This window comes from Archocentrus centrarchus, chromosome 6 (assembly GCF_007364275.1).
Source record: "Archocentrus centrarchus isolate MPI-CPG fArcCen1 chromosome 6, fArcCen1, whole genome shotgun sequence".
Classification (NCBI taxonomy): domain Eukaryota; kingdom Metazoa; phylum Chordata; class Actinopteri; order Cichliformes; family Cichlidae; genus Archocentrus; species Archocentrus centrarchus.
The window spans coordinates 4,244,486-4,272,371 of record NC_044351.1 but is presented as its reverse complement, the minus strand read 5'-3'; the positions used below and the strand labels follow the sequence as shown (position 1 = coordinate 4,272,371).

General features: G+C 41.9%; 1 protein-coding gene across 1 annotated transcript in view; it reads right to left on the bottom strand.

Annotated features, from left to right (window-relative positions):
* Nucleotides 1-22,561, bottom strand: part of carmil2 (capping protein regulator and myosin 1 linker 2) — an 83,621-nt gene extending 61,060 nt beyond the window's left edge. The window contains 18 exon segments of the mRNA XM_030731381.1: nucleotides 1,860-1,941; nucleotides 2,057-2,126; nucleotides 3,856-3,960; nucleotides 7,894-7,970; nucleotides 10,224-10,301; nucleotides 10,900-11,009; nucleotides 12,289-12,375; nucleotides 13,128-13,222; nucleotides 13,789-13,877; nucleotides 14,966-15,041; nucleotides 15,118-15,191; nucleotides 15,324-15,394; nucleotides 15,638-15,735; nucleotides 17,378-17,499; nucleotides 17,686-17,745; nucleotides 18,219-18,269; nucleotides 20,107-20,210; nucleotides 22,473-22,561. Of these exon segments, the coding sequence (XP_030587241.1) occupies nucleotides 1,860-1,941; nucleotides 2,057-2,126; nucleotides 3,856-3,960; nucleotides 7,894-7,970; nucleotides 10,224-10,301; nucleotides 10,900-11,009; nucleotides 12,289-12,375; nucleotides 13,128-13,222; nucleotides 13,789-13,877; nucleotides 14,966-15,041; nucleotides 15,118-15,191; nucleotides 15,324-15,394; nucleotides 15,638-15,735; nucleotides 17,378-17,499; nucleotides 17,686-17,745; nucleotides 18,219-18,269; nucleotides 20,107-20,210; nucleotides 22,473-22,500 (1,477 nt within the window). The 5' untranslated portion in view covers nucleotides 22,501-22,561.
* Nucleotides 22,562-27,886: the final 5,325 nt, after the last annotated feature.

Below are 27,886 nucleotides of genomic sequence, written 5' to 3'. Positions count from 1 at the left end.
TATGGCAATGCAGACTTATTTTTTCACGTTTCAGTAGTGTCAACAGTGTCGCGGAGGGATCACATGATGAGTTAGACCCCCTCAGCAGTGTCAGTGTGCAACTGGCGTCTCTCTCTTGACTTGTCGCTCATGGGATACAAACAGGGAGATGTAATTAATGTGGCATTAGTATAGACAAGGCTTTTCCAGTTCGTGACTACTTGTATTAATAAGTGACACAGCTGCTGTATGTTTTCGTAGTCCGGCCCGGATTTTCTGGGACAAGTTTTTTTTTTTTTTCTGATCTCCGCTGCATGCCGTCAGCCCGCATCAGCTGGCCGTCATGCTCGTTCATGTGTTTACGGGCTCATTCCGCGGCCGCGCGCTAAGCAGATTTGCCTGGCTGGAGCGGGGGAGAGGTAATAGGCACCGTTAAACAGCAGCGTGACTATGGGCCGGGGCCGCAGTGCGCGGCAATGGCTCCTCCACGGACTGAGTTAAACAGCCGGCGGCCCACTAACCCATCGGCCCACCGGGGAAATCCCCGGTAGTAATGTATGCCAGTCCGCCCCTGGTGACAGCAGTCAGAGGGCCCTCGGCCACAGGACATAGGAACCAGAGGGCCCCTGGGCCATGTCGTACAGCAACCAGAGGGCCCCTAGGCCACGGAGGACGGCAATCAGAGGGCCCCTGGGCCACGGGGGATGGCAAAGGGCCCCTGAACCACGGGATATGGCAACCAGAGGGCCCCTGGGCCACGGGGGACGGCAATCAGAGGGCCCCTGGGCCACGGGGGACGGCTAGCAAAGGGCCCCTGAGCCACGGGATATGGCAACCATAGGGCCCCTGTGCCACAGGAAACGGCAATCAAAGGGCCCCTGGGCTATGCGGTACGGCGACTAGAGCGCCTAGGGGGACAGCAATCAAAGGGCCCCTGGGCTACAGGATATGGCAACTTCGACTGTTCTTGACTCTGCCAATTACGAACTGTGAAGGGGAACGGTCATTCTCCAGAATGGCTCGAATAAAAAATGAGCTCAGGATGAAAATGACCCAAAATCGTCTGAACTCCCTCTCACTTCTTGCAATTGAATCACAGTTTGTGCAACAGCTGAACTTTGATGAGTTGGTAGATGATTTTGCACGAAGGAAGAGCAGAAAGAGACTTTTGTAGGGGAGTGTGTGTCGGGGTGGGGTGGGGGGTGGGGGGTGGGTTGGTATGGGCTCGGAGCGGGAGGGGGGGAGGGGGGGGCCCTTGCAATCTCCTTGCCCCGGGGCCCAGACCCACCTTAATCCGGGCCTGTTCATCACCTCTATCTCAGCCTCAGGATTAAAGAGTATGTTTATTTAATAAGTACAATCACAGAGGACAAAGTCTCCCAACTTTCTCTTAAATAGATTGTGTCTTTGTGCTCAGTTTTTTTGGCTGCAAACATATTTGTCCCTGTTTGTTCACTGTCTTCATTCCCTCACATCCATTCCAATAGTTTCAGCAGTCTCCCTCCAGGAATTTGCTGACATTTGTGAGTCCTTATATTGATGCTTTGATTATTATTCCTGATTGTTATTCCCTAACTGATAAAGTAGCGAAAAGCAGCCCTAAGCGCACAAGGACTATCCCTGTCATGCTGAGTTTGTGTGTGTGTGTGTGTGTGTGCGTGTGTGTGTGTGCGTGTGTGTGTGCGTACGCGTGTGTGTGTTATTACTGTAGAAAACAGTAGCATGAAACAACAGCAGTCCTCCTACTATTAAACCTGTGGCCACTTGCTATTTTTAACATGACTAACTGAACTCTAATGTACTGAATTGCATTTTGGAGGGTTTTTGTAAACGTATAATGGCATAATGGAATCTGTGTGTAAGAAAATGGTTTTACATACTGTTGTCAGAGATATCCAGACTTCTGATGGCTGTAGCTTCAGAGATGTGTTCCTGTATCACCTGGGCTCCTGCTGAACGTAGCTACACACAAACACACACACATACAGACATGAAAATACGTGCTTAATGTGGATGTTACCATCCATCACAAATGGAAAAAGCTGTTCTGTCGGCATGTGTGTATGTGATTGTGTACCTCACAGCTACTGAGGTCTAACTGCAGCCCAAACAGTCGGGTGTTGGTTGCCAGACCCTGCAGTAATAACCTGGTTGCAAAACATATCAGTGTAAACAGACTCATTCACACAGCCTCCGAGTTCATCAGGATTTGTTGAAATGTTAAAAAAAGTTCAATGTGTGCTGGCAGTATGGACAGATAACAGTACTCTGAAGATAAGCAATCATTACTTCTTTAACATGGTACTTCATTAGAAAGTATCATTTGACAACATTAATGGTAAATAGACTGGTTGTTATATAGCGCGTTTCTACTCTGTCTGAGCACTCAAAGCGCTTACACAACAGGTTACAAGCTTATGTTTACTGAAGGTTGCATACATATGAACCTAAAGTGCTTCAAAAATCTCTTCCTTTATAGATTCAGCACAAAAAATTAAGGAAATTTGTGTTTGGGCAATTATTTGTGGTACTAATTCTTCTTGGGAATAAATCTGATAACGCTGGAAAACCTTAAATGGAGCAACATTTATAAGGAAAATGCATTTGAGTTGAGCAGCAGAGTTGAGTATGTGGGTTGCGCTCATGAAAAACATGCCAAATCTTCTCTGCCAATGCCAAACAGATTATTCTGCTATTGACTCTCTCACAACAAACAGCGGCCTCAGCAGCATGTGGAAGAACCACAGACAGCCACAACAGCCTGGCACCGCCTCCTCATGCTGGTCACCAGCTTGGTCACACAATGCTTTGGAATGGCATCCCATTCTTCAACCAGCATTTGTCACAAATCAGCCAATGTGGTTGTGTTGGTCACTCTGGGAGGAACAGCACGCCGAAGCTGATCCCACAAGTTTTCAGTGGGGTTGAAGTCATAAGACGGGATATTGGCTGTTTGTAGTCTGTTCCGGATTGTCTGGTTAGAACGCTGTTGGCCATATTGTCTTGCAAATCTTGACTACAAATCTTTAGAAGACTGCCTACAGTTCCTAAGTGCTGACAGGGTGAGAAAACAGTCTTCTTGTGGTGTCGTCTTTCCAGGATGCCCACTTTCACGGCCTGCCTCTGATGTCCCCCTCGTTAACTTGACCTTCAATTTGGAGTTTCAATTTGGGTACTAGGGCTCACTCCAAATAATGCTGCAACTTGGTTTTGTAGAACACCAAGTGACTGCTTAGAGCAGACACCAAGTGACTGCTGTAGCAGGGTCCAGGCTCACAGGTGCTGCTAATCAGGAGCCACCTGACTGTCAGCACCTGGGGTACCGGAAGCACAAAACAAAAGTCAATAGCAGATTGAGCTGTTTGGCATTGGCATAGAAGATTTGACAAGTTTTTCATGGGCGGAACCCACATACTAAAATCTGCTGCCACGAATTCATTTTCCTTAGCAATGTGGCTCCATTTAAAGGAAAATAAAAGGGCTTCCAAATGGAATAAGATTTATTGCCAAGAAACATTGTTACAACAAAGTGACCAAATGTAAATTACCTTATTTTTTTTTTGCTAAGTTTATATAAGATGCCTATCAGTGTTCAACAACTCAATACCTATGATAGTGACTGGAATAAGAGAGTTGGAATAACTACTACTCTTTTTTCATTTATTAACAACATATGGTGAAATATGGCTGTACAGAAAAAAGTCTCAATCTAACACAAGCAAAAAACTGTGTGTGAACCATTTAGCATATAGTGAACAAAAACATGCACTTTAATCCCAGCTATATTTTTGGTCAGACTTTTTAGTCAAAGTACAGTTCCTATGGTCAGGTGTGGCCTTTCATTTCCTATTAACATGTGACAGTGTGGAAACACACCTGAGAGCTTGTGGAGGTAGTTTGGTTGCAGACAGGCCCACATATTTCAGCTCACAGCTCTGACTGAAGAACTCCTGAATGCTCCTCGTAACCTCCTGCACCTTTCTAAACACAAGCACACGTGTACACACACACACACACACACACACACACACACACACACACACACACACACACACACACACACACACACACACACACACACACACACACACACAAAGAAACAACCCTGAGTTCCTGTGTTGTGCAAACAGGTTCGTTAGTATTGCTTACTGGAATTAGCCAATGAACGGTTCTTTTTTACTAGAGTATTAACTCTGCTTCTGCTGAATGTTCATGGGCACAAATTGCCAGAGTAGTCATATAACCAAGACTTCATGATTATCATAAAAACTCTCCTGTTTAAACATACATGTGACCAAGTCATAAGACTAACAGAGAATAGTTGTTAAAATCTGTGTGTTGCAAGATAAGATGAGATACAATAAAATAACCTGAGGTAAGGTGCAAAGCTGTGCTACAGCAGCCAAAACAGAATCTAGCTCAGAGAGGTAACAAATTACACAAAAGGACTTCAATTAAATAGAAAACAGAAAAAAGTGAGGGGCTCATGAAATGAAAATCTAAATATAATACATTAAGGAGTTTAATAAGTTAAATCTAATAAATGAGTGCAGATGTTTTGGTATGAGGAAGGAAAAAGTTTCTCTATCTGTCCTTGTGGTTGCCTGTTCAGTGAGTGGTGCGGAGGGTCCAGGTTATCATTTCTTATCCATACACATTCATAGCCACATTTATTTGGATGGCCGCTGCATCAGCTGATGGAGGAATCCAAACAGTGTGTTGATTCAAAGTGAATTCAACCAGCAACAGCACTGCCAGGACTCGATTCACACGGCAAGTACAACCCCAATTCCAAAAAAGTTGGGACAGTGTGTAAAACATAAATAAAAACAGAATGTAATGATTCTTGTAAAACCATGTTTATATAACCCAGCCACGGGCCCCCAGGTTTACAAAAGCCTCTGGTGCTGTTGGTCAACAGGGTGGAAACTGTGCTACTGTCGGCTTAAAACAAGGGAAGAGGAAATGGGAGAAATGTGTTTGGAGGCAGCGAGAGCAAAGGAATGGCAGGAGTGTGGCGGTGAGAGCAGGGACTTTAAAGGCCGAGAGCTCAGTGATATGATGGAGACAATAATAAAGATAAATTGAGTGTGCAGGAGACCAGGTGGAAGGGAGGCAAGGCCAGGAGCACTGGAGGATTCCACCTGCTCAGCAGTCCTGGGTCTTCTTTCGCCCATTTTAATTTCATGATGCTCCAAATGTGTTCAGCTGGTGAAAGGTCTGGACTGCAGGCCAGTTCAGCACTTGGACTCTTCTACCACAAAGCCATGCTGTTGTAACAGATGCAGTATACAGTTTAGCATTATCTTGCTGAAATATTCAAGGCCGTCCCTCAAAAAGACGTCTGGGTGATTTCTGGAAGTGTTCCTGAGTCCATGCAGTGATTTCAATGACAGAATCACACCTGTTGGTAATGCAGTGCTGCCTGAGGCCCCAAAGATCACAGGCATCCAGCACTGATCTTCAGCCTTTTTCCTTGCATGTAGAATCCTTTGATATTATGTGCTGTAGATGATGACCTATTAAAAGTCTTTGCAATTTTATGTTGAGGAACATTATTCTGAAATTGCAACACAATTTGTAGGCACAGTTTTTCTGCAGATTGGTGAACCTCTGCCCATCTTTACATCTGAGAAACTGCCTCTCTAAGATTCTCTTTTTAATACCCTCTCATATTACTGACTGTTGCTAATAAACCTCATTCACTATAAAATGCTCCCCCGTTTCTTTTTAGTACCCCTTCCTTTGCCGGCCTTTTGTTGCTCCCGTCCCGGCTTCTCTGAGATGTGTTGCTGCTGTCAGACTAAGCCAATATTTTTCATGAATAGCTCAAACATTTGATATGTTTTCAGTGTTCTCCTGTGAAGCAAATATGGGACTGTGAGATTTTCAAATCATTGCATTCTGTTTTTATTTCCATTTTACACAGCGTCCAAACTTTTTTGGTGTTGTGTTTGTAATATGGATGCATTGCACAGCTACCATTTCAGCACTCAGGCCACAGAAATGTTCCTACAGTTTGCGTTTGGCCGCTTCTTAATTACAAAAAGTGCGACCCTCCACTTTTTTCTCACCTTCAGATTAACATCACTAAAAAGTCCTGAAGCCAGCTACAGTCACATTGTGATCTGTGACATGTGAGTGTGGCAACCTCTCCATGAAACACATCATACTACACTCACTGTATTCCCTCACAGAGACCATCTGTATTATTGTCCAAGCACCTCACATCCCCCATGATGATAGCTGGATCAGCTCCAGCACTGAAATTCCACTGTCACCTCTGGAGCTCCTCTAGGATTACATGCCTCATTGTGGGCAGTAGAACTGAGACCATGAACAGCAGGTGAAGATTCTCTAAGTAGACTTGCAAAACTTAAAAAATAAAAAAGAACAATAGGAGCTGGTCGAATGGGCTGACAGTCAGTACACTGAATCCAAAAAGATGCAAGTAGCTCAAAAATTTGTACTGTTAACTACAATACCTCAAATATTGTTCGTTAACAAAGATCTTCTCTACCATCTTTCAAAAATGTTCAGTGTCTTGAGACTAGATGAAGTGTTTCACCATGAACACCAGTGCTGATATTATCAGGATAACACAAATCAACTCCAAGTTTTTATCTAAATGTAAGCTGGACTTGACCTTGAAAGGAGCTCTTGCCAGAGCTAGTACAATCAAAAGTGATACACCCATTCAGTCAGTTACTCTAACTGTAACTCTGTTACTGTATGATTTTTATGGAATCAATCTATTAATTTCTCAGCTGGGGAGAGTTTAACCTATTGTCTTTTTAATGGTGTGAATGGTTATATACATAATGTATTTGGACAACAGTAATTTTAAAATATATGTTTTCAAGTTCCTAAGAATTTGTAACAGGATTGTGTCAAACATAGCAACAAATGAAATATTGTACAAAGCCTGCACCTGCTGGATGAAACAAACTATGTGCCATTTATTACCTTTTTCAGAAAAAAACTTTATTGATTTATGTGGATTCCTAAATTGTTGGATAGTTCTGAAATGAGGCCTTTCACTTTCTAAGTATGGAAATTCCCATGAGGTCTTAACAGTTTGGATTCCTGTAAAAGCCACTTCCTTTCTGTTTTTTGTTTTGTTTTTTTATAAAAAAAATAAACAAATAAATAAACTGCTACTTTTTGGTAATTTGTAAATATTGGCAGAATCCTAATCAGCAGACTGCACATGTTTTTAAAGCTACTGCTGGCCACTAATGATGCTGCTATGACGTTCTCAGACTGGAATCTGATGTGCTGTGTTGAATATGCACATTTACCTTGTTCCTGATTTTTAGATATTGTTGTGGTTATTCTTAATTGTTTATGTGCATTTTACGGGCTGTGGACTAGTTGAGCTTATAAATTGCTAAAAATGTTCCTGTATACGCTTGAACTGCCCTCTGCTGACTCTTTGAACTATTGCACATTTAACTGCAGTCGTGCAGTATGTGATTTAATATCACCTGTAATAAAAAGAACATTTATTGGTCTCATGCTTTACCTTCTAACAGAGCTTAGATAACACCTTTGCATGTTTATATTTATTTGAGATAACCACAGACATACAAATTCAGACCTTTTGAAGTATGAAGTCAGTGCAGTGTTCACGTCCCTGACCTTCTGTGGTGGTGACTGAGGGTTCTATAGGCCTCGATGTTCACACTACACAACAACTCAACTAATGAATGAATGAATGCTTATGATTATGGAACCAAATCAATAATAAATACAGAGAAATTAGACCTTAATAAATGTTACTGAAGGGCTACATACAGATATACACTACAAAACATAAGATTGGAGAGAAAGTCAAGTTTCATGTTTTCCATTTCAAAGCGACTAAGAAGCTGAAGCCCAGCGTGTTTACAGATGTGGTGCCGTGGAGCTGACCTGTGGCTGAAAGGATTCCTGGCCAGATTAAGGTGCACCAGTTTGTAACAACATCCAGCAGACAGCGACACAAATAACTGCATGAAATGAAAGGTTCAAATGAGTTATTGGCAGAAGGTCAAGCATATCAGTTAAACACATTATCAGTCTCAGTGGGCCCACTACACCGCATGAATATTTTTTTTACAAACGGGCATCTGTCACAGTTATTACAACCCAGTTTGGATGTGGTGTATGTAATAATAATATAATGTGTAAAATACAGAATAGTCTTGGCCACCAGCTATGAGGTCACTGAGGTTTGGACCTCAGTGATTTTTTCAAAACAAGACAGTAAAAAGTGGCACAGGTAGGATGGCTTTTACTTAGAAAGGGCTCTATGGGAATTCTACGGCCCGGCCTACAGTGCCTCTGAATGGGGTGTGTTCAGATGATTACGTTGATATGTGACTTAAAAGGAACGATACAGTAACTTGCTGGTTGAGGAACGAGGCGTGAATCAGAGGCACAGTAGGGCCCAAGCCAATGAGTCAGTAGCTCTTCCCATTGTGCCATTTTAATTTCAACTGAAAGAATAATTCTGCATTCTGATCTATTTCATTGTTTTATACACACAACACTCAGCTTCTACATTTCTCCATGTGAACAATGTTGCTGCTGCAGAAGGGAGAAGCTGTCCAAAATAAGGCTTAGTTTGGTGCTGCAGTATAGTTGAGAAAAGTAGTGTTGACATGGGAGGACAGTGGCCAAGGGTTAGTAGGGAGGTAGACAAGCACACCATACTGGCAGCAATTAATGCCTTAAACTCTAGACCAGCTGGAATTGCAGCACCTGTAGCAGAAATAAGGAAGGAGATAAAAACTGCTCTCAACTGCTGTCACAAACTGAACTATGAACACTAATGCCAGAGGATGAAGTGGTTACACTTCAGGAGTTGAACAATAAAACTTTGGTGGACAAACTCCTACACCAAGATCACAAGGCTAATAAACCTATCAGAGAATAAGATCCATGTGCTTTTAGAAAAATGGATAAAGAAGATACAGCTGTTCATATAGCTGTTCTGGGGAGGGTGCATCAAGTCCACATTGATCCCTTTATCAATTCTTTCATTATCGTGTTCTTCAGGAGTCATTCCTCCCTGGTCATGCTGGATGTGCTCTTTCTGGAATAGTTCACCCGTCAACCTCAAGTATGTCCTACTTCCAGTTGCAATCTTGACCCCAATCCTAGAAGTTATCCTTCAAAGTTTTTTCTTCATCTCCAATCAATGTATCATTGCCTGTAGTATAACTATACAGGTGGTTGTGGCTCAGGAGGTAGAGCAGGGCAGCTACTAATTGGCTGGCAGTTCGACCCCTGGCTGCTCCAGTTGGTATGCTAAAGTATCCTTGGGAAAGATACTGAACCCCGAGTTGGCCCCGATGTATTCATCAGAGTGTGAATGTGTGCACTGATGTTAGATAGAAAGCACTTAGATGTAGAAAAATGTGCTTGTGCACGAAAGAGTGAATGCAAATATGTTGTACAAAGGGCTTTGAGTCCTCGAGTAGAAAAGTGTTATATAAGAACTAGTCCATTTATCCCAACCTTCTAAGTTACTGATCAAAGTTCAGTTTCTGACCTCAGTTCAGCATCATCTCCTTCCTTATTTCTGCAATAGCATCACATAAACTCGTCATTGTCACTAGTATGGTGTCCTTTTTATACACCTTTGAGTCTATAGCTGGGGTACTATGGACTTCCACAGTGTCATTAGCTTTTATGGCAGCAGTGCTAGCACCAAACTTAGTTAATGCTAACTGCTTTATTTTCTCCTTTTCATTCTAGTTCTGCCAAAAGTCACAATCATAAAGTCTAGAAGAGCAGTTTGTAATGCATTTTTGTTTTTTTGGGCAGAACCAGGTGCTTCATTAATGCATGTTTCCCAGTTGCTGCTTGAACCTTGCATAGGAATTGTATTCCATCTGTAAAACATGTCAACTTTTGTGCCTATTTTGTGATATTTAGCACAAGATGGCTCACAATCATCGATGGCAAAATTAATTACAGATTTATGTATAATTATTAATTATACAGGCAAATATCTGCACAAATGCCTCTGAACTGACTCTGAAGAATACGTGGGTCACAATTTGACTCTCCAAACAAACTGCTGCTAAAAGACAGTCAATGTTTTGGAAAACCTTTAAGTATTACTGTACTTAACCCTGATTCCACCATGACCTTCAACCCTGACAGCTGATTCTCCAAAATATCTGACATATTCTCTTTGGTGAAGTCAGTGCTACACACAGATGGATGGAAAGAAGTGCACTGTTATAACTGACCGTGTCCAGAGGGCAGCTGGTGTCACTGAGGTCCAGATAAGACAGAGAGTTTGTACTGGACAAGAACTTGAAGAGAAACTGCAAGAAACACACAGCATAAAGTTTAGAACACATTCCAGTTATTTAGAGCGGTTTGCTGCAGACAGCAGACAGCTGAAATGATGATAAAGAGCTACACAATTGCTATCCTAACATGTCATTTTAAACTCAGGAATGTACGAGACTCAGCCAGCACTGATCTCAGGACAAGCTAGCAGTTAAATTTATGTTTCAGTAAAGCAGTGATGTTCTACATACTACAAATGCTGCTAGAGATTTAACCTCTAAGGCATGTCTAAGGTTTTCCAGGATTCACGGGAATCCTTGAAAAACTTGGTAAAATGTCAGACTTGGAAATTCCAGAACCCAGACTGAAATTATGTTGTCTGCAAACTAAAGAAAATTAGGAAAAGCCTTTGAGGCGAGACTTTGGTATGCAGTTAGCATCCCATCTTTGCTTTAGTTGTTTTTGTTTTCAGTATTTTTAAAATTCCTGCAAGCACAGTCAGGATAGTGAGAGATAGTGAGTCGGCACCAATTCTGGATGTTTACTGTATGTGTACTGTATAACAGTATTCTCTACATCTTCTGTCCTTAATCCATATTATCTGAGAGGCACACATAGAGCAGAGTGTACCGTGGCTTCTTCAGTAACCAGGCTACTGGGGTTACCAGACAGATCAAGGTGGGTCAAAGATGCTGAGAACTTCTGACTGGAGGACAACGTCTGACTTAGATAACCCAGACCTGGAAAAAAAATCAGACCACAAATAATGATCATGTTGAATGGAGATAAGCAGAGGTAAAGGAAAATGTAAACTGCAGTTGCTGTGAAACACATTTATGGAGGCAGGCAAAATATTGCAGGCAATCCTGCAGAAGGATCTGCAGAACTGAGATATCTGGATGTACTCCACAAAGATATGACCATACTGTACTCATCTTTGGCTACATTTAGTATGTGAGAGTTGTGTATTAACACACTAACTGTAATTATTTAGTATTACATTGGACAGTGTTGACAGGAAGTGCTTTTCTTTTGAAGTGCAAGGACATCAGGCGCAGCAATACCTTTTGTTCACTTTTGACTTATCAGCAGCAACTCTGGCAGTAAAATCTTGTGTTGAATGATTTCTGATTTCTCCAGAGTTTAAGGTTTTTGGACTTCTGAGTTCTGTTTATCATTGCTTATATTTGGTTGGACTCCTAGTGTGCTCACTGTTTAGTTCACACCTTTATATTTATCCCCTGTTATAAATGTTGTTGCTTGTACTCGTAGTTTAGTCTTTAGGTGTCTTTACTTTCTTTGCTCTTTGCCTCCCTCATGTTGCCTGTGTATTGTCAAGTCTTCGTCTGTGATGTTCCACAGTTTAGTTATTTCCTGTTTTATTTTGGTAGTCTTAGTCCTGTGTGTTTAGTATTCAGTTTTACTTTCCCTAGTCTCATTTCACAATGAGTTTCAGCTGTGTTCCCTTGTGTGTCTTATCTCCCTGATTACCTGCTGTGTATTTAGTGTCTGAGTCTCATTCTTTGTAGTGTCCTCCCTCACATCTATGTGTTTCCCTGGCCTGTGTTCCCCTTAGATACTGGTACTCTTCCTAGTTCCTGCCCTGCAGACGTTTTGGTCATGTTGGTATTTGTGTGAACGATCAGCATTAAAGCTGGATTTGGAGTTTACTTCTTGTCTCCTGAGTCCTGCATTTAGGTCCACATCCTGCCGACCTCACTGCTATAGTGTGACAGTCTGGCTTTCACAACATACTTTAAAAGGGGGACACACTTTTAAGTCTGAGGCATTTACCTCCTTTTTATATATATTCTGACTCCAACTTCATTCTGCTCCTCCTCCTGGTTTATAAAACTATGATGAGGAACAGCACATTAACTCTAAAAAAAAAAAAAAATATATATATATATATATATATATATATATATATATATATATATATATATATATATATATATATATATATATATATATATATATATATATATATATATATATATAGTGTGTGTGTGTGTGTACCTCTAGCAGTCATTGATACCCTGGACAGAGAGAGGTGCTTGAGTCCTTTTTCCAGGTCCTCCAACTTCTGACTGAGAGCTGTTACACCTAGCAGTGAAAACACAAACTGTGAATGAATGTAGTTTCTTTCTGTGGGAAATATTTTAATTAAAAGGACAGGCAGAGGTAATTACATGAATAATAACTCCATTCCATACTTCAGCCACTTCTGGGGGTGGCTGTAGCTCAGTAAGTAGAGCAGGTCACCTAATGATTGGAAGGTCAGCGGTTCGATTCCTGGCTACTCCAGGCTACATGCCAATGTATCCTTGGGCAAGATACTTAACCCCAAGTTGCTCTCCGACGCGACCGTCGGAGTATGAATGTTAGATAATTAAAAGCACTTAGCTTAGTAAACATGGAAGTGCTTGTATGAATGGGAGTGCATGAATAAGCGCTTTGAGTGCTCATACTGAGAAGAAATGTGCTATATAAGAGCTAGTCCATTTACCATTTCTGGTGCTATACTGTGGACTTGACACTTTTTGGAATGAAGATATTGTTATTATTGCTAGTTATTTTAGGTGTGTATCTATAATATCTGTGTGCCCTTTATTATGTGTCTGTGCTGGTGACAGCTAAGCTCGTTCTGTTCCTCAGGAAGGCTCAGGATGCCAGTTACTTCAAACCATTAATGAAAGTCTTCACTATAAACACTATATATTACATGAGTCTGAACACACATGGAGGCATACAACTACAAGGCAGTTATTCTGATTTGCAGGAGTAGATGTGACAGTGTTCCCACTACTCACAGCTGTGTCACAACCAAATACATAAATCAGATCTAAGAAGCTCACCTTTGTCTTCGATTGGATTGCCTGAGAGGTTGATGGATTGCAGGCTAGAGGAGGTATGCTCTCTGAGGGCAGCTGCCATTTTGACTGCAAAGTCCCTGTAGCAGAAGAAAAGTTCTTATCAGTCTTAATACCTATAAACTAGACTTTAAATTAATTAATTAACAGCCTGCCTAGATTAACAAGTGTAAACATTGGTATTTGGTATTGTGCACATGCCAGGATGCTTAGATTTGGATCCACCACAATAACATAAATGAGGGATCTGGTTGGCCTGCAGCAGGAGAGAGTCAGAACATCCAGCCAGAGTAACAAAGAACTATGTTCTTCTCTCCACAGAGCTCTGATCTTAAACCAGCACTTTTTATGAGAAATGTTCTCAATCTCCAGGTGTTTGTGTTCTGCGTTTGGGTCTGCCGGTCTTTCAGCGAGGAGATCCATTAGCTCTGTTATGCTGTGGGAGCATTCTGCTGGCGTGGCTTGGATCTACTGGTCCCCTTAGTGTTCTATCCTGATGGAAGTGGTCTCTTCTCTAGGATAATAATGCCCCCATCCACAGAGCGCTAGGGCTTCCTACTGACCCTACATCTTCCTAACACACTTTCTGTTTTTTCATTTATTTTTGGACCTTTCTGTAGGTGGACACAGTCACACACAAACTCACAGCTTCAGTCCGCTGGCCTCCAGCGAGAGCTCCTGCAGGCTGGGAGATCTGGACAGCAGGAAGGTCAGCTGCTGCTGGATGTCCACTGACTGAAAGGAAAAAAAACAGAGTCCAAAGGAAATATGCACTGTGCTGTTTCCAAGTTTCTTTTTTGCAGTCCCACACATGAGGACAGATGTCCCATAGATACATGCGTAATAAGCCCTCCGTGAATCCAGGTTTTTATAGAGTCCTGGTGGGATAATCTCATTGTACAGGAGCTTCAGTTGCAAGGATTGGGAATGTTTTCCACCCTCAGTTATTTTCTCATACTGTGTTTGATCTTAGAATTCATTTCCCATGATGCACTGAGTATTTCTTTTTCATTCACCTCTTTTTACTCTGTTTATACCCCACTCTGCATTCAATCATTAGTTATTATTCATCTCTGGCTCTCTTCCACACCATGTCATTTGTCCTGTATCCCTCCCCTCACCCCCAACTGGCCAGAACACTGCCCCTCCCTCAGCCTGGATCTTCTCACTGTCACCAGCTGCTTGCTCACAGGGGGTCATTTTGGTTGTTGGTTTTCTCTGTAATTATTGTAGGGCACAATATAAAGTGCCTTGAGGTGAGGTGTTGTGATTTGGTGCTGTATAAATAAAATAAAACTGAGTTGAACTGAATTGAATTGAATTGAATTGAATTGAATTGAATTGAATTGAATTGAATTTGGTCATGAGTGATAACTGGAATGGGAAGGAGGAAAGAAGAACACTTTCAGCTTTACTATATTCAAGGCATGTCACAATTCTATTGAGATACATCCTTTAAGTAATTCTAATGAACCATTGTGATCTAAAATGCTCAACACAAATACATCTTTTATAATCTTATAATAAATCTTGATCAGACTGTCATCTGCTCAGCTTCCTAACTGATGTGATCAGAAGCAAATAACAGGCAAAACAATAAAGCGAGAATTATAATTCCATGTGGATTCCACAGTGTAATTCAAAAAGTAGTTCTGTGACAATTCCTCTGTTGGGCTCATCTATTTTGTTCCTATTATTACATAACCACTTTCTTTATTCACATCTAGTTATCTTCTTGGGAAAAGCCTGGATTCAAGGGTCCCTGCCTTTACATAACTCTTAAAAATACTAAAATATCTATAAAAGAAGAAGAAACAGCGTACCAGTTTGAGATCCTTGCAGTAGATCTTTGTAAACCACTGGTTAAAGGACAAAGCTGCTACTGCCAATGCCAGGTCCCTGTGAGGAGAGCAGACACAAAGAAAGTATGTAACAGAGGTGAGGCTGGATCAAGCATCATTATGACATATCTCACCTGCTGTCTAAGTGGCTGAAGTCCTGCAGGTTGAACTGTCTCCAGTTGTGGATGTAGTAGATGTTATCAACATCCTACAGAAACTTTTAGTCATTAGTTGTAATATTTGGATGCAAAGTGCTAAAATTGTAGCCACAGTTTTTTCTTCTAAAGGTTGTTGAAAATTGTATATTATTCTATTTTATGCTGCTGCAAGAATCACTTACCCACTGAATCTCTTCTCTGAATGGCATCTCATTGAAATCACACAAAGCAGCATAGGTATCAGAAAATCCTCCTGAGGAACAATATTCAGATACGTTTTTTTGCTTTAGTTTCTTTAATACACAAAAATGTCTGTGATCATGTCGTTAGTATAGCTAACATTTGAATCATAAGGTATTAATAACAACTGATGATCAGCTGAAAAGGTCTTTAGCTTCATCACAGTAGGTGCAAGTTTATAAATGTTTACATGTTAACATAGTAACTGATATCCAATCAACCAAATATTCAATACTGTAAAATAAAAGGCACGTACCACAGTAGCCCGGCTGACTGTCCATCTGCTCCTCTATCACACTAATCAGAGTGAGGAGTCTCTCCTTGAGATCTGGAGGAACTATCTTCAGCAGTTTTCTGAAGTTTAAAGGTAAAATGGGAAATATTCACTATGACACCAAAATACTATGGTATGGGAGCCTATTGTATGGGACCCTAAGAACATTGATATTCCACCCATACAAATGCTGGCACTGTGACACTGCTGATGTTTAGCAGGTACATTGTTTCTATATACTGTATGTGAAAAATGGACATACACTGCCCAAAACAGGAATGGTTTTACAGGCGGAGGCCGCTCACATTTTTCCCTCCTCATTTTTTCTGACTGTTTTTTCACTGGTTCTGCATTTGCCGAGGGTCAGTGACACTACCGGTAGCATGAAGCTATACCTGGACCCTACAGAGGTTGCTCAGCTAGTCCAGCTCCTCCAGGATGGCACATCAATATGTGCCATTGCCAGAAGGTTTTCTGTGTCTCCCAGCACAGTCTCAAGAGGATGGAGGAGATTCCAGGAGACAGGCAGTTACTCTAGGAGAGCTGGACACGGCCGTAGAAGGTCCTGAATCTATCAGCAGGACCGGTATCTGCTCCTTTTCACAAGGGCAGGTTTACCTTGAGCACACACGTGACAGACGTGAAAGAGTCTGGAGACGCTGTGGAAAACATTACGTTGCATACATCGTTCAGCATGACCACTTTGGTTGTGGGTCAGTGATGTTGTGGGAAGGTATATCCATGGAGGGATGCACAGACCTCTACAAGCTAGGCAACGGCACCCTAACTGCCACCAGGCATCGGGATGAAGTCCTTGAATCCACTGTCAGATAATACACAGGTGAAGTGGGTCTGAGGTTCCTCCTGGTGTGCAACAATGGCAGACTTCATGTGGCCAGAGTATGCAGGCAGTTCCTGGAGGATGAAGGAAATGATACCACTGATGCTCTCCTGACCTAATCCAATAGAACGCCTCTGGGACATTATGTTTCTGCCCATCTGACACCACCAGGTTGCACCTCAGACTGTCCAGATCTGGGAGGAGATCCACCAGGACACCATCCGTTGTCTCGTTAGGAGCCCCGACATTGTCAGGCATGCATACAAGCACGTGGGAGCCATACAAATTACTGAGTACCATTTTGCCAATTACATTTTGCTAAAATGGACTAGCCTGCTGCATCATTTTTCACTTTGACTTTTGGGGTGTCTTTGAATTAAGCCCTCTGTAGGTGAAGTCAAGTCAGAAGTGCCTCAAGTCACATCCTTTGTAACTGCCTGTATCAGGCAGCTGCTGTGGTTGCAAAAGGAAGTCTGGTTGTATAGACGTGTAGAGGAATACAGTTCTTGACTCACTTGATCTAATCACTGTAAACATGACATTTGGCCCTAAAGTCTTACTCAATACAACATGATGTTTATTAGTCATTTTTGCTGAAAGCCTAATAAAGCAGGATATGCTCTTGGTGAAGGTGAACAAGCTTTTTATATATATATATATATATATATATATATATATATATATATATATATATATATATATATATATATATATATATATATATATATATATATATATATATATATATATATATATATATAAAAACTTGGAGGTATCTTTAAAAACATATATTGTTATATATAATAAACATAAAATATTTTCTGTGGTTTGAGAACCATTAGCTTTGGGAGTGGTATGATATCATTGCTAGATGGACCCACCCTGGAGAAGAATCAGGGAAGATCCTCTTCAGTGAGGCGGTCATGTGGCTGATCATGGCCTCAAGATCTTCAATGTGTAAGACACTGAAACACAGGGTCTGCCTGTCTGTCTCCAACACAATCTGCAACACATACATGCCATATATGTGTTATTGTCTGCATATACAAGCCAGAGCCTTTTTTTATAGAATCAAATATCCCAGCTCACATTATTTTCACTTTTAAATAGTGTTTTACATACATGAACATAACATAATATATGACAAGTAAAAAAACAAGCATGGCATTGATTTGCAGTAATGGTGTACCTTCATGTGACTATGAATATTAATGGCACAAATCTCCAGGTAGCTAAATGTGCTTTCCACCTGTGCATGAAGACAAAGACATGTATATGAAAACACACAGACACAAAGACAAAGTGGGACAAATTCAAAAATGTAGGTTTTTTTAGTAGCTGTGCTGTGTCCAGATCTGTCCTTCCACATTTCAGTGGTGCATGGACGAGTACTGAAGCGCTTTTGTAGTCTTACTGACTGCAAGCCACATCCACCCATTCTCACAGTGCTTTATTCTTTTTTACTATTGCACATGGACTCACACACAACTATGGATGTATCGGGGAATTTATGCATAAACACACACACACACACAAAAACATTTGGCAAGTTCAACAGTATTTCTCTTCAGAAACAGTCAGTGTGGATAATCCGTGAAGAATGTGAAAACCAGTGAGGAAACAAGTGCCCCCACTTATTTCAAACCTCATCACACAATGTTCTGCTGGAAGTTAAACTGGTTTGGTTTAAAGGAGCAGTTTTACCAAAACAGTGTGATTTACCCTGACAGGCTGCTTGTTTATAACCAGGTAACCCCTCCATAGACTCAGCACCTGCAGCAGACATGATAAAAACAGAGAAAGAGCAGGAGAGAGAAGGCATCAGATATCAGACTGACAGACCAATGCCCGCAGCTTCATGGGAACATTTGGAGGTATTGTCATGCAATTTTGCTCATGTACAGTGTCCTCCAAAATTACAGTAGCCCAGAGATCCAAAAGTGGCCAATGGCATGCCACTCCTGCTGTCGTAGCATACATCAGTGTAGCAGCAGCCCGCTGCTATTCTCAGCCGGCCAGCAGGTGCCCTTCAAGGGTCAGCCTCATCACTGCCTCTCTGTTAACAGTTTGCGTGTACAAAGACATTTATGTGAGTTTTGGTCTCACTCTGCATGTACACAACTCTGCCAGGAGGGGGCACTAAAAGCTCCATTTTCACACTGTATACACAAATATTTCTATCAGGAGTCGGGACTAGAAGTTTGCCTCCTTGTTCTTTAAAGTCCAAAGTGATGATGCAAAATATACTTTTGTAACTGTTTGTTTGCAATGGTTTGATTCGTACCTTTGACCTTGATCTTTTTTTTTACATCCAATCTGGATATTGTGTTTACTCGAATGCAATAACCCCCGTCTGAATTTATGTGTAATTGTTCCAGTGTTGCCGTCTTCTTGCCCAGGTCACTCTTCTCAGTCTCAGTGACATTTATACCAGGATGAATAAATGATAATAAAACAGTTACATTACCAGCTTGTACATGCACTAATTTGACAGTAGTGACCCGATATTGCTATCATGCCATAAATACATGTTTTTATAAATTGAAAATCTTTTTCCTTTCTGCCTTTGGTGGAGTACCACACATAACTTTACATTATACAAATGAACAATGGCTTTCATTTGTTTAGTGACACGCTTTTGAAACCTGATAAAGAACCATCATACATGATTATTATGAGGTTGTCATCAAAGAGCTGGCATTGTGAGGGGAAAAATACACTTTAACAATCACATTTTCACACTTTACACCATAATAATATCTAACATATCTGATTTTCTGGGTTTTTTTTTACTATTTTATTTGATTACTGAAGGACAGTGAAAGCCACGGTGTATGAGAACAATTCTTATTAAATATTAAGAAAAATTAAACTGCGTATACTCTGTGTTTTAGTCACACTGAGCAAATTAACAAACTATTGCAAAAGTAACTTTTACAACATTATTCTGGACTTTAATGCTCAAGGAGGGAAACTTTAAGTTGTCCTGACCCCTCAGAGAAATAAAACAGTAAAAACAGACCTTTTAGTGCCCCCTCCTGGCAGATTTGTGTACATGCAGAGTGACACAAACGCTCACCTGAACTTGTTTCCTGTGTACGCACACAGTGATGAGGCAGTGATGAGGCAGTGATGAGGCTGACCCTCAGGAGCACAAGCTGACCGTTGCAGCATTGAGATATGCCACAACTCAGGGAGTGACACACCATTGGCCAATTATGCCTTTAAACATTTGAACTCAAGATTAATACCCAACATTTATTACTGTAAATACAGATCATAATGGCAATATTGTTCATTTAAAATTCCATGTCATTATTTTTCATATTATTTTTTTTCAATTTAACACTATTTTTCATGAAATATCTTTTAGAGGATTAGAACTTCATCCCTCTAACAGAGTTCCAAGAGACCGCTACAATTACTGCCAGCAAGTACTGAGGCTGTTCCTACACAGACGCCTGTATTTCCCTTTAATTTGTCATGTGCCTGTATGTCAAATAATTACTCAATTTCCTTTAGATTTGGATTTAGTTACAGTACTCACAGTGAACTTAATATTAGATTTAAAGTCTTGGCTTTTCCAAGAGCGAATTTGTCTGATACTCACCACAAACCTGTTGGGTGACCTCCCACTTGGCTGACTGCAGTTGCTCAAAGTAACAGGTGTCACCAGACAGACTCTGTGAGGCTTCAGCAGCTCTGAGATCTGATCTGCTCACAGTGTCACACACACACAGACAGAAGAACATCTTCACAGCTTGGTCAAGCTTGTTTCTGCAGCATCTTATACATGGCTAATAGGTTTGTTTTCACTTCTGTGAGGGACTGGTTACCTGTCCTATGACAGCTGGGTCATCTGTCCATGAGGCCAACAAGACCCCATCTGCAAAAACCTGAACTGTGATCTACAGATCCACCAAACTGGACACCCCAGCATCTTCACTGGACCTAGTAATTTTGTTATTGGGAGTTATGAACAGAGCTGGGCAACAAAGGGCAGCCCTGGAAGAATCCCAAACTCTTTCCAGTGTTGTGCAGGGACTGAAGGGCAAACAACAGATGCAATACCTCCACAGTGTTCTAGGGCCTTCCTGAAGTCAAACGTATCTCCCATCCAGTCTACACTTTCATCATACCCTCTGGTATCCTTGAACTAGTTCAGTGTTCAACAAATATTGGAAGATATTTCTTAGAACTGCAGTCAGACTCTGTGAGCCGCCTAAACATATCTGGCAGTGCTGCCACAGAGTTTAGGCCTGCCTTGTGAGACAGATGGGTTCACAATAACTTGAATGTACACTACTGCACATCAGCGATCTGAAGGTGCAGCAAAGCAGTGATTGTTTTTTAACCTTTATTTTACCAGGAAGATCTCACTGAGATTTAAAATCTCTTTTAAAAGAGAGTCCTGGCCAAGACTGAGAGCAATACACAGAGTTAAAGCCGTCGTTTGTGAGATATGTGAGTTATGGTGCCCACTTATTCCAGCCCAGTTAAGAAGCAGCAGCTCTGACTTATAGTGAATTATCAAGTGAATCTGAGTCTAATGAATCAGTGCACTGCTAAGAGTTTGGTAAACTCATGAAATTAAGTTTTCAAAGAAGTAAAACTGACCAACAACTTCTCTTTGTGGTTTGAAGCAAACTGAAGCGATGTAAACACAAGTTTATAATGAGTTTCAATGTGAATTTATATTTTAAGTATATTTAACCTTTTTTTCTTGTTACTTCAGATACCTTAACTCAGCCATTTGGTTTTATTTATGCATTAATGTGAAGACAAAAATCTGCACTGCATAAAAGCACTTAAATATCCTTCCACCAGAATCCACACTCAGCAGAGGCCAACTGTCCAGGGCTCTGCAGGTTTTTGAACTGGACCCTGGATGTGACAGTAAGCTAGTGAAGGGCCATTACGAGTGAGTGTTACTGATCATGTGGGCCACATTTTCTGAGGACTAGTAGTTCTGTCTTATTGGAAATTACTGTTATCTGCAAATAAATAGTGTCTAATGTTCAAGCTTTTTAAATAATCTATCTGAAGAGCAGCAGATACGAGATGAACAGGACCCTCAGAACTTGCTGAACGGGAACCAATTAGGTACAAAGGCACTGAAACATCTGTGAGACAAGATTTGAACCATTATTATGCCACACCTGAAAAACTCATCCAGTCATGTATCATCGGGGTTTGATGGGTTACTGTGCCAAATGCAGAAGTGAGGTCTTGTAGTTTTAAGCCTCATAAGATTACTTCAAACTAAACTTTATATCTAATCAAGTTCAGGTAGCTTTAATTGTTAAGGTGGCAGGAAGAAGGCCCTGACCAGAAGAAGTGGTAGACTGTGATACAGAGGCTGTCTGTGGCATGGAAATGGTGACAGTCAAAATGTAACTGACGGATGTGCTGAATTCAAGGACATGTTACACATCATATAATGTGTAGCTGGATTCCACTGAATTTCTGCATAAAGCTGAAGGTCAGCTTTGCGCCCACACGATCCTGTGGTCCTTGACTATCTTTGTTCGCTTCATAACATTGTTAAAAAAACCACAGACTGAGTCACGTTTCCTTCTTTTTGTCAGTTGCTCTCACTGACTGTTAAAGTGGAAACACAGATGTTAGCTGAGCGTGAGTGGCTGACCTTTAGTTTTGTAGAAAGAAAGCCTGATTTATATCTCTGTGGATCAGTTCTGATCTCTGTTTATGAAAAACTCGCTGTGATAACAGCCTTAAAACACAGATTATGCTCATATTTAATCTATACAAGTTTTAGACCATAAATTAAATCTTATAAACGTTCTTCCTGATGCAGGCTGTTAGAAAGACTTCGTAAAATTCGTGTCTGAGCGCCTCTTTTTGCCCAGTATGAGAACATTCAGAGCCAAAACCTTTACGTTCTTTTATCCCAAGTTCAAACAATCAGAGATGCCAGAGAGCATAAATATTGCTGCTGAAATTGGTTCTTCTTACCTTGCAGGTTCTGAGAGACGGTATCCATTCTGTGGACGTCAGTAAAACGATGAAATCAGTCCAAAGATGCACAAAAAGTTAATCTGTGATCCTTCACTGGTCCTCAAGACAAATGAAGAAAGGAAAGGCGCATGTCCATACCTCCACATTTACAAAAAGAAACTGATTTTATTCTAATAAGTGTCCGCAAACCCTCCTGCGCTGGCTGAGGAGACGGTGAAATAAAGCACAGGGTGAAGACACCAACGGTGTGAAGGTTTCTGTTTCAGAGCACATCTGCTAAGAGCCCTCTTTCTCTTTGCACCCTGCACGCATGCACACACGTCACCTTTTCGTGCTCATCTTGCATGCACCCTCTGCTCATGAACTTTGATACTCACATCCTGTTCCATGTTGTGAGTCAATAACACTGTCTTCTTTGTGTTCACAAATGATGTGAACACAGAGAAGACCAAGCAGGAAGGAGCTGAAGCTACCCCCCCCCCCCCGCACTGCAGGAAACCTGCACTTTCACAAAGTCCTGCATCATGTTTCAAAGGTTAGGAACGTGCTGAAAGCTGCTGAAGGCATAAAAGTGATTCAATGACTTTGGGTTTTATCATCACAGAATCAGCTGAATAAGATTTTCATTTGTACATACTGTACCATTAAGTGCAATTTTTTTCCTTTAACCACCAGGGGGAGACACACACGTAATTACACACATTTGGTTGTTCCAGCCAAGGCAGAGCTGCTTTCATCAAGTTTCAGCTCAACCATCATCCAAAGCTCCACAGGTTTCCTGTTTTCAGGAAACCTGAAAAATTCCATCCCGGGTGTGACAGACACTATTCCCATCAGGATAATCCAAAAGGGCTTCACTCAGAGACGCTTTGTGTTAATGTGATGTTTGAGCATCAGTGTGCAGAACAATGCTGGCAAAGAGTTTAGCACTAAAGTGTGTTTGTCTCATTCACCTACACCTCATCATGCATTAGCCAGTAGGAGAAAATTCAGGGGATACAACTTATTTCAAAGAGTTTAAGAATTAGAAAAATTTATTAATAGGAAAAATACAATTTGGTGTAGACTATTATAAATAAGACTACAGAACATTAATGAAAAATGGCAAATGAATACATAAATCAAGATATATTGTCATATAATGATAACTTGAATAAACATGATTGGGACATGACAACTTAGGCTACAATAATCAGTGATTATTGTCAAAATAAATAATTCTGGATACATATAATTGTTTGCTATGGTTTAAGGAGGTTAATAGAGGTCTGAGGTGTTTGTGCTGACATGCTGTGTTTGGCTGCTGTGCATTATGGACAAACATCTCCACTTTGGTCTCATCTGTCCACAGGACATTGTTCCAGATGTTGTATAGTTTGTAGCCATCAACAAGCTTCTGGCATAATTCTGGTTGAATATTTGGCCGCTCTTCTCGGCAGACCTGGCATTTAAGCGTTGTCCATAAATTTTCAGTAGGGTTGAGGGCGGGGCTTTGGGAAGGCCAGAAACGTAATGTTAGCCTGCTTTATCCATTCCAAAACCAGTTTTGATATGTGTTTGGGATCATTGTCCTGTTTTCAAGTTTCAGACATGTAGCCGTTGATTTGAAGTGAAGCTGAAAAATCTGGCAGCAAAACAGCCTCAGAGCATGATGTTACCACCACCGTATCTGACAGCTGGTACAGTGTTCTTAGGTCTGAAAGCCTCACTTTTGCTCCTCCAAACATACCTCTTGTGATTGTGGACAAAAAGCTCAATCTTTGTCTCATCTGACCATAAAAATTTTCTCCAGGAGATATTTGGCAGCTGCAAATTTCATTCAAACTTCAAGGTGTTAATTCTGGAGCACGGGATTCTTTCCTGGTCGGCACCCTCTCAGTCCATGGAGATATCACACTGTGGACAGTGACACTGGTGTTCCAGCAGTTTCCATGGCAGGCTTGAGCCTTGGTGGTTCCTGAGTTGTTCCTGAATATCCTGACCAATTTCCTCTCATCTGAGGGTGACAGTTTGGGTCTTCTTCCAGACCTTGGCAAAGTGGTGACACATACAAATAACTTGTAATTACATATAATTGTTTGAAATGATGATCCTGGTGCAGTGATTCAAAAATGGTTCCAAGAGACGTTTCCCAGCATGTGTAAATCCACAATTCTCCACCTGTATATATACATGTATATATGTGAACATGTATGTATAGTATGTATAGTGGGTAGGTGCTCGCCTTGCAGCCGGAGGGTTGCCTGTTCGAGCCCCTGTCCCTGTGCTGCGTTGTGTCCTTGGGCAAGACACTTAAATCACATTGCCTATTTAACGGTAGCGCCGGTCTCTGGCTGCATGATCGTCTCTGGATGAGTGATCTGGAACGCTCATTTCGTTGTGTGTGCAATGGCAATGAGTTGAATCTAACATCTAATTTTTACCCTAACAAAGCAACAAGGGGGCAACAGGCCCGTGTACTTCTAGTGCTGGTCCAGGGCCCACATAAGTGAGGAGGGTTACGTCAGGAAGGGAATTCGGCATGAAATCTTTGCCAAATCAAACATGCGGATGATCAAGAATGAGATTTCCATACTGGATTAGTCGAGGCCGAGATTAACAATGACCGCCTCTGGCGCTGCTGGCCAACAGGGTGCTGGTGGAAACTGTGCTACTGTTGGCTGAAGACAAAGGAAAAGGAAAGGGGGACAGTGGGAAAGAAGGAAAAGCAGGAGTGTGACTGGTAAAGGGAGAGAGCTGGCTGGTATGATGGAGAGAAGGAAAGTAGATTATACTGAGTGTGCGGGAGACCAGGTGGATGGGAAGCAAAGGTAGGGGGGATTGGGGGGGTGGATTCAAGCTGTTCTACCATGATGTAGATGGGAAGAGAAATGGATTAGGGGTAATCTGTATGTATATGAATAGTGTTGTGGAGGTGAAGAGAGTGGCAGACACCATCATAAGCTTGAAGCTGGAACTTGAGGCAGGAATGTTGAATGTTTATGCCCCACAGGCTGGATGTCAGAGGAGAAAGAGGAATCCTGCAGTAAGATGAATGAAGTGGCAGAGAGTGTCCCCACGGAGGAGAGACTGCTGATTGGAGCAGACTTTAATGAGGAGGTGTTGGATCAGTATGGTGTTAAGGAGAGAAATGCAGAATTTCAGATGGTGGTGGATTTTGTGAAAAGGATGGAAATGGCTGTGGTGAGCACCTACTTTAGGAAGAGGGAGAATCACAGAGTGACATATAAGCCTGAAGGTGCACCAGGTGGAATCGTATGCAGAAGGCACAAGCTGAAAGAGATAGAGATGTACGGTGGTTGTCAGAGAGAACGTAGCTAGGCAGCATCGGATGGTAGTCTATAGGATGACTTTAGAAATCAAGAAGAGGAAGTGAGTGAAAGCAGGAAGAAGGAAGACTGTCGCACAGAGATCAGGAAGGAGTTGAGAAAGGCTCTGGGTGGTAGGGAAGAGTTACCAGATGACTGGGAAAGTACAGCTATAGTGCTGAGGGAAACTGCCAAGAAAGTGTTTGGTGCATCCTCTGGACAGAGGAAAGAAGACAAGCAGACTTGGTGGTGGAATGAGGAAGTACAGGAGATTATTCAAAGGAAGAAGTTAAAGAAAAAGTGGCATATTCATGGAGATGAAGAAAGTAGACAGGAGTACTGGGAGGCTAGGCATACGGCAAAGAGAGAGGTGGCAATGGCAAAGGCTTACAGTGCGTTATATGTGAGGCTGGACTCTAAGGAAGGAGAAAAGGACCTGTACCGATTTGCTAGGCAGAGACATCGAGCTGGAGAGGATGTGGAGAGGAGGTTAGTGTGATGTTGAGAAGATGTAAGGAGGGCTTTGAGGAGCTGAATGTAGAAAATGAGAGAGGGGAGGAGGATGGAGGACAGTTAGTGAATCAGGAAGTGCAGAGGATTAGTAAGGATGAAATGAGGGCAGCTATGAAGAGGATGAAAAGTGGAAAGGCAGTTGGTCCAGGTGACATCCCTGTGGAGGTATGGAGATGTCTAGGAGTGAGGGTAGTGGACTTTTTAAACCAGACTGTTTATCACAGTCTTGGAGAGTGAGAGGCTGCCTGAGGAATGGAGAAGAAGTGTACTGGTACTGATTTTCAAGAACAAGGCTGATGTGCAGAGCTGCAGTAACTACAGAGGGATAAAGCTGATGAACCATACTATGAAGATATGGGAAAGAGTTGTTGAAGTTAGGTTAAAAAGAGAGGTGACGATCAGTGAGCAGCAGTATGGCTTCATGCTGAGAAAGTGCACTGCAGATGTGATGTTTGCTTTGTAAATAAGAACATGTTCTTAATCTGTCAGCTTGGTTAAATAAAGGTTTAAAATTAAATTAAATGAATTGAGACTGTTGATGGAGAAGCACGGCTCAGAAGAAGCTTCACTGTGTTTTTGTGGATCTACAGAAAACAGATGATAGAGCGCCAAGAGTGGCAGAGAAGTATGTGAGGGTGGTGCAGGACATGTATGAGTACAGCTAGACAGTGGTAAGTTGTGAGGTGGGTTCAAGGCGGGGGTGGGATTACATCAGGGATCTGCTCTGAGCCCCTTCTTGTTTGCAGTGGTGATGGACAGGCTGACTGATGAGGTCAGGCAGGAGACTCTGTGGACGGTGATGTTTGCAGACAACATTGTGATCTGTGGTGTGAGCAGGGAGCAGGTGGAAGAGAGGCTGGAGAGGTATGCTCTAGAGAGAAGAGGAAGTGAGACAGCATGCATGTGTGTGAATGAGAGGGAGACAACTGGAAAGATGAAGGTGGACATATTTAAATACCTGGGGTCAACCATCCAGAGCAACAGACGGTGCAGAAGAGAGTGCAGGCAGGGTGAAGACGAGTGTCAGGGGTGATTTGTGACTCCAGGAGAGAAGCCAGAGTGAAAGGGAAGGTTTAGAAAATAGTAGTGAGACCTGCTATGATGGATGGTTTGGAGACGGGGACACTGACAGAAAGACAGGAGGCCGAGCTGGAGGTGTTCAGATCTTCACTGGGAGTGACCGGGATGGACAAGGTTAGAAATGGGACAGCTCAGGCTGAGCCATTTGGAGACAAAGTTAGAGAGGTGAGGCTGGGATGGTCTGGACATGTGCAGAGGAGGGATAATGGATATACTGGACAAAGGATGGGCAGCACGGTGGCGTAGTGGTTAGCACTGCTGCCTCACAGATTGAATACCATCTGGAAGGCCTGGGTTCGATTCCACCTTGGCCCAGGCCTCTCCCGCTCTCTGTGTGGAGTTTGCATGTTCTCCCCGTGCTTGCGTGGGTTTCCTCCGGGTACTCCGGTTTCCTCCCACATTCCAAAGACATGCACTTACTGGGGTTAGGTTAATTGGCTACTCTAAATTGCCCATAGGTGTGAATGTGAGTGTGAACGGTTGTTCGTCTTTCTGTGTTGGCCCTGTGAC